We start from the raw sequence: 7,558 nt of genomic DNA on the forward strand, positions 1-7,558 counted from the left end.
CTCCCAAAGCAGCTACTTTCAAGGTATGATCTTGGGCAAGTTCTCTCTGTACCTCAGTTTCCTTTTCTATAAAAACTGGATAGTATTACCTACCCCATAGGGTACTGTGAAGATCAAATGAAGCGATGTATGTCAAGAACTCAGAAGAGTGCTCAGCACAGGGTAAGGAATCGGCGGTGTTCGTTCTTCAGACATCGGCTCCAGCATCTGCAGTCCCCATCTCCCAGCACAGATCAAGTTCCTTTGCTAAATGCTTCCATTGAGCTGTGTCCTTTTTATAACTAAATTTCTCAACCTATGATCATACACTCATTCGTGTGATTCTGAGGAACATATGTTTTTATCTGCTGGATTGTAAGTTCCATGAGGGCAGGAACCAGATCTGGTTTTGCTCATCCTGTGTTCCCAGCATTCAGTGCAGTGCCTAGCACTTAGTGAATTTGTTGAATGAAATGGTAATATCAATTCTTATCAATAACATATCAGTCTTATCATTAATATATCAATTATATAGCAATAATATATAGCAATAATATATCAATTCTTATCAATAATATATCAGTCTTATCAATAATAATATTTAACACTGGTATAGGCTGAATTGCGTTCGCTCCCCAAAAAGATATGTTGAAGTCCTAGACCCCAGCGCCTCACAATGCGACCTTATTTGGAAATAGTCATTGCTGATGTAATCAGCTCAGTTAAGATGAGACAGACCGGATTAAAGCAGACTCTTAATCCTATGCGACTGGTGCCTTCTAAGAGGGAAATCTGGATACTGACAAAGGCAGAGATCAGTGTAACGCAGCTGCGAGCTAAGGAACACCAAGGACGGCGGGCCACCACCAGAAGCCGGGAGAGGGAAGGAAGGGCCCCCACAGCTTCAGAGGAATATGGTTCTACCAACACCTTGGTTCTGGACTTCTACCTCCAGAACTGGGAGACAATAGATTTCTACTGTTTACACAGCCAGGTTCTGGCACTTTGTTACGGCAGCCTAATGAAACTAATCCAAACACCAATTCAATGGCTGTGTTTGGTAATTCAAAGTGATATGTAGTGACTTTTCCTCCTATGCCTCAAAAATTGTTTATAGATAATACATCTTTAAAAGAAACTATTAGGACTAGCTTTTCTCCTCCATTCTCAATAACTTCTTAATAGCTTTAATCAACTTTGACTATTCCCAAATTCCAGTCATATAACACTTCACAGCCTTGTTATATCTTCTTTATTCACAGTACTCTTTCTGGCAATAAACAGAACTAAGCCCTACCCAAGCATTCACTAACAAAATAAAATTAAAACAAAAATTGTTAGTGAATCAAGATTTTTTTTTAAAAGATTGGCACCTGAGCTAACAACTGTTGCCAATCTTCTTTTTTTTTTCTGCTTTTTTTTTTTCTCCCCAAATCCCCCAAGTACATAGTTGTATATTTCAGTTGTGGGTCCTTCTAGTTGTGCCATGTGGGACACTGCCTGAACGCGGCCGACTGAGCGGTGCCATGTCCGCGCCCAGGATCTGAACCAGTGAAACCCTCAGCCCCCGAAGTGGAGCACATGAACTTAACCACTCGGCCACGGGGCCAGCCCGTGAATCAAGATTTAAATGATCTACAAACATCCAAAATGGCACCTCTCCAGGATGAATTAACTTTTCTATAAAATACTTTAAAACTCGGGACATAAACTCCACTTTCACCCACAATATGGAAGGAAATAGTAAATAATTTGACTCTTTGTCCCTTCAAACCTTGGAAATTGTCACAATTCTTAGTTCACCATAGCAGTCTGACTTGGTAAATCAAAGAGGCTTGCAATTCAAAGAGTAAAAGAAAACTGTTGTGAGTGCTAGCACATTTCAGTGTGAAGTGGTTAAGAGATTCTTTTGCATAAATAAATATCTAATTGCCTTGTATTATCTTTAGAAAATAGATACCACCTTGCAGTGAAAATGGTTGAGGCAAGGACATCCCTCCTCAAGCCTGTAGGAAGACAGTCAAGGAGTCCATGTTGTCTCTTCATGCTGCGCTACATACAAGCTCACAGGCTTCCCAACATCTGGGACACTGTCAACGTGATTTACGAAATGGTTGGCAGCCTGGATAAAACGAGCTAAACCTACTTTAACTAGAAATTTGACAGAAGAGTCAAGACTCACGTATTCCCATAAACTCATAAAAAGATCCATTGATGGGCCAAGTTATACACATTTAACCTTTGGTAGACAACACCATCTAAGAGGTTGTTCCCATTTACACCCAGGAGAGGACAGGGAACGGGAAGGGTCAGACGCAGGGACATGAAGACCACGGATCTGAGGGAACGGCAGACCCTCCAATTTAATTAAGGTTCTGAATAAAAGAAGAATGGAAATGCAAGAAAGTCTCCGTGTGTAGAAAGGAGACCTCATTGAAGTAAAATGTTGAATATGTAAGAAAACCAGGATGTGGTTAAACAGAAAAGAGACAGCAATAGATAAAGATAAGCGGGTCTAAGGATCACCCTGTGAAGCCAGATTCAAAGGCTCGCCAGTTCCTAGGAGAGGTGACAGCGTCTCTTCCAGCCCTCCCTCCTGGCCTACAAGCTACAGCGCAGGGGTGAACAGTAACCAGCAGACTTGCACAATCCTGACACAGCCCCATCACAGGTGACCACTGATGCCCTATAGAGAGGTGCGCTTTGGAAAGCAGGGAAAAGGAGCAGCAGGCAAGGCTCACAGAGGGAAGCTGCAGTGCAGGGAGAATTGAGAAATTCCCCCAAACACCAGAGGTTAGCATCAATCCACTCAGGAGGAACTGAAAAAATAATAATCAATATAAGTAAGTCCCTAAGTACGATCCTCTAGACAGAGGCTTTCAAACATTTGACCACAACTCACAGTAAAAAATAAATTTTACATCTGGAGCCCGTACACAAAAAAATCATACCTGTAAAACCCACACAGAAGTTCCTCAGAGCCTTTACCGTTACTACATGTAGCTGACTGATCTTCTCCATCTACTCCACTATTTTTTTGTGCTGGGGGCCCAACTATTAGGTCATGACTCACAGTTTAAAACACTTAGTAGATAAAATACACTCATTTCTCTCCTTAAGCAGCAATATAAGGAAGTAGCTAAGAGTTCTGCATTCAGGCTGCCTGCGTTCAAACACCAGCGTTACCACTTGTAAGCAGTCAACCGCTCTGCCTCAGTTTCTTTGTCACAGGGAAAGAGAATAGTGTTTACCTCAAAACTGAGGATTAACCAAGACCATCCACATAAAGCACTTAGAGCATAAACAGTATTCAAAAATGGCTATTAATGTTTAAATGGCCTGTGGACTTTTTATTATGGTAAAATATACATAAATTCATCATTTTAACCATTTTAAAGTGTACAATTCAGTGGCATTTAGTACACTCACAATCTTGTGCAACCATCACCACGGTCTAGTTCCAGAACATTTTCATCACCCCAAAAGGAAATCCCTCACCCACTGAGCAGTCATTTCCCATTCCACCTCCGCTCCACACGCTGGCAATCCCTAACCTGCTGTCTGTCTCTAGGCCTGTGGACTCTTTAAACAATAAATTGACACTTGACTAGAACAGCTTTGCAGTCATTAGTCCTACGGCTCCTGAGACAAACGTCTGCTAACCATTTGTTAAGCAAATCTCGTGAGCCACTTTAGGTAATTCTGTGACCTGTCTTGGGTCAGAAATCCCTTTCTCTCCCGTGAATTCCATTAGTGCAAGACTCCCAAAGCTGACCAGTGCTGTGGAGACCACTTTCTGTGTCCTCAAGAAGCAGAATGAGCAAGGCCCTACGAAGACGTTTCCTTGTTACACTGTGGAATGTCACCAAATGACAGAATACTCACCAAATGAAGAACGCTGATTCTACTGTCTTTCATTTGAAATCCTGCTTTTGAGGCCCCAAACTTTTACCATCAAGGGGTAACAAGTGAACTTGGACAGAGAACTAGAGGTCCGTGTCTTGGTTTTAGGATGTAGCATCATTTCCTTTTTGGGCCCCATCCCTCTCACACACTCATTACCCACCCTTCCTTCGGTGTGTGGAAGACTGGGTGAAAATAACTTTGTTCTTCCCTGGGTCTACTCAGGGAGTAACAGATATTCTATCAGAGAAATAACAGGGGCAGGGAGGTTAGCATGGGAAGCAGCACTGTTATTCTTTGAGAAATGGTGATAGCAGAAGGCTTCTTACGCCGAAGAAATAAATGTCACCAAGAGACATAGACATGAACTGGAAAACAACGTCCTTGGTCCTAGCTGTGGAAGTCAGAAGGTTTTCTTTCTCTCTCTCTTTTCTTAAAGATCAACGTGCTCACCCAGCCAAGTCCTCAGCCATTTTCCACTCCCCTACTACCCCCGCCCCACAGACCCTCCCCTGCCTCTGGGGGAAAGCCTGACTTGTCTCCTGCGCCAACTGCACTGGACCAGCCCGGCTTATCCCGGATGCGGCGCGGGGGTGGGGGACGAGCGAGAGAGGGACTCAGCTCCGGGCTCCAAGAGCCCAGCGAACCTCGCCGATTCCCAAGGGGTCACTTTACTGCTCTGGGGTTTCCTGCAGTCGGGGAGAGTAGGGGGAGAAGGCTCCAAGCAGCAAACTAACCTAAAAACATCACACCCCAAACTCCAGAGAAAGCCGGTGCCCAGAACTGTGCCAGATTCTAAAAAAGCCCTGAGCTGGAGTGAACTTGATGTGGACAAAAGAGAATTACAACTCTCTGAAGACCCAGGTCCCCCAGCAAGCCAGACAGTGCGGGTCCCCGAGTTTGGGCGAAGGATCACCCGGGGAGCTTGAAGCACACGAAACCAAGGCTTCACTCCAGACCTGCCAAAAAATTGAGACCTCGGGGGAAGGGACGACCTAGGAAGCCGCCCCTTCCACCAGCGCCCAGGTGACCCTCACCACGGGCACAGCACGCGGCCCGGGCCGCTCCGATGACAGCGGGTGCAGGCGGGGCCCGCGGGGAGCTCAGCGACCGCGGCGCCAACACGACGCGCGGGGAGGGGCCGCGCGCGGGAAGCGGGGTGGAGACGCCGCGGCCTCCCGGGGCACCCGAAACGCGCCCGCTCAGGGCCTCGCCTTGGCGGGGCGGCGGGGCCGGAAGGTGACAGCGCTCCGCTCCCTCTGCCAAGAGTGAGGCAACTCCGGGAACTTCCCGCGGCCCCCGCCCGCGCCGCGCCGCGCCGCCGGGGCGCACTGACCTGAGATGGTCTCCTGGTAGCCCTTGGTGAAGAACTGCATGGCCGTGGCCGCCCTCCAGGGCGTCTTGAGCAGCCCCTGCCGCTGGGGGTCCTCGCCCAGCGAGCGCAGGATGGACGAGTAGGCGGCCGCCAGGTTGGGCAGGTTCAGCTCGTTGTCCTCCTCGCTGCGGGGCCGCTCGCCCTTCCAGCCGTCCGCCGGCTGGGCGCTCCTGGTCTCCGGCCGCGGCGGCTTCTCGGCCGGCCCGCTCGGCCCGGGCCGCGGCTCCCCCTCGGGGAACCCATTGCTGCACCTGGCGCCCCGCGGCTTGGCGGGCGCCCGCACCGGGCCCTTCTCCATCGGCCCGCCGCTGCCGCTCGGGAGGGACCTGGGGCGCTTCAGGGGCTGCAAGGAAGTTCGTCGGCGGCCGCAGGCAAGAGGCTGTAGCCGGAGCCACCCGACGACTGCAGGCAACTCGGCAGAGACCCTCCCGGCCAGGGACCGCCAGGGCTGGAACGCGCCGCGGCGCCCGCTTTTTATAGGCAGGCGGCTCGGCCGGCGCCGGGGGCGCTCCCATTGGCCGGAGCCGCTCGCGTCACGCGTCCGCCCCGCCCCTCGCCCCGCCCTCCCCGGGGCGCCCAGGAGGGAGCCGGGCTGCGGCGGAGAGCGGCAGGCTCGGCTGGGCGCTCGAGAGTGGCGGCCGGCCCGGCTGGTGCCGCGGACCCGGCTCGAGGCCCTTCCTGAGCCACTGGAGGAGTGCGCTGGCCCTCTGGGTTGTTGCGGGATGAATGGAATCCGGAGGGAGGCACGGTCTGGGCGCCCGGGCAGCCGTCTTCTCTTGGCGCAAAGAGGGCGCTGCATCAGCCGTGCTCCGGTTCCCTCGTCCTGTGAAAGATGAGCAAACAGGTGGCCTCGCCGGGGAGAGAGGGTTAAGCCGGTGGAAAGGCAACCACCTCTTATGCTTTTAAGGCAAGAGAATTATATGCCTTGGAACGCTTGCTTCGTTAGTTAAAAATATGGCCAGCGCACCTGCCACGTAGAGAATACCCCAGCCGCTGTCAGGGCGAGTGTTACTCCAAGCGGCCCTATGTGAATCCCTCTATCTAAGGGGGTGGTATTTGTGGTGGCCAGAACTTTGACCCTGGAGAAATTGATTGACAAGCGAAGAAAAGTGAGAGCTTTCGTTAAAAACCCATGTGCGTTTTGTGGAAACGCAATTGTGAAAATTTGGTGCTCAATCGTTTTAGAGTGACGTGCTAAGCTCCTTTCCCCAGGCTTTGGTACAAATTGTGAAATGTTATTGATCGACTGGACTCAACCAGCGACATCTGCTCTGACTTTGTGTGTGTGTGTGTGTGTGTGAGGAAGACTGGCCCTGAGCCTACATCTGTTGCCAAGCCTCCTCTTTTTCCTTGAGGAAGATTGTTGCTGAGCTAACAGCATATGTGTCAGTCTTCCTCTATTTTATGTGGGACGCCACCACAGCGTGGCCTGATGAGCAGTCCTAGGTCCAGGGCTGGATCTGAACCTGAGAACCCTGGGCCGCCAAAGCTGAGCAAGTGAACTTCACCATTAGACATGGGCAGCCCCTTGATTGTTTTCTTTAAGATTAAAAAATGGACTTTTTTCCTCACTTGAGGAATTGTTATATCATAATGCCAAAGGTGAGTTTTAAAACATGTATCAAATTAATACCTTATAATTTTCTCTAGAGAGTTTCTAATGCTTGTTTTCTGACATATAAACAAGTTTTAGTAGGCTTGGGGTCAGACAAACCAGGAGGGAAGCACCTGGAATGAATCTATACTAGTAAAACAGCTCAGTCATTTTAATTAGTGATTAGTGTTTATTGGATGTCTGCTCCAGGTGTAGCCCGGTTCTAAACATTCAGGAAAGAAATGTGGAAATTGCCTGGCGTCCTAGGCACCCTTAGTCTAAATTAGAAGGAATATTCATGTCAATCTTTTTTTTTTTTAAAGATTTTATTTTTTTCCTTTTTCTCCCCAAAGCCCCCTGGTACATAGTTGTATATTCTTCGTTGTGGGTCCTTCTGGTTGTGGCATGTGGGATGCTGCCTCAGCGTGGTTTGATGAGCAGTACCATGTCCACGCCCAGGATTCAAACCAACGAAACACTGGGCCACCTGCAGCAGAGTGCGCGAACTTAACCACTCGGCCACGGGGCCAGCCCCTCATGTCAATCTTTTTTTAAAAGATAGTTATTGAGTTTCTCTGTACATTAAATACCAAATTACATAAATCATAGAAATATAAACATCCCTTGGAAAGCTTCTTTGTTACTCTCCTAATATTTATTGATTTACTGTCTTTAAGGGTTTTTTTTTCCCATCGGCAAGGTCCTGC

General features: G+C 49.0%; 1 protein-coding gene across 4 annotated transcripts in view; it reads right to left on the reverse strand.

The window, feature by feature from the left end:
- GCH1 (GTP cyclohydrolase 1) overlaps nt 1-5,723 on the reverse strand; it is a 101,017-nt gene extending 95,294 nt beyond the window's left edge. Inside the window, exon 1 of one of the 4 annotated variants that reach the window (XM_070249531.1) lies at nt 5,219-5,723. In XM_070249531.1, coding sequence (XP_070105632.1) covers nt 5,219-5,555 — 337 coding nt within the window. In that variant the 5' untranslated portion in view covers nt 5,556-5,723. The remainder of the gene's footprint in view (nt 1-5,218) is intronic. The other 3 variants (XM_023627772.2, XM_023627771.2, XM_023627773.2) reach the window with 3 other exon arrangements.
- Between the last annotated feature and the right edge of the window lie 1,835 nt (nt 5,724-7,558).

This window comes from Equus caballus, chromosome 24, assembly GCF_041296265.1.
Source record: "Equus caballus isolate H_3958 breed thoroughbred chromosome 24, TB-T2T, whole genome shotgun sequence".
In the NCBI taxonomy this organism is placed as follows: domain Eukaryota; kingdom Metazoa; phylum Chordata; class Mammalia; order Perissodactyla; family Equidae; genus Equus; species Equus caballus.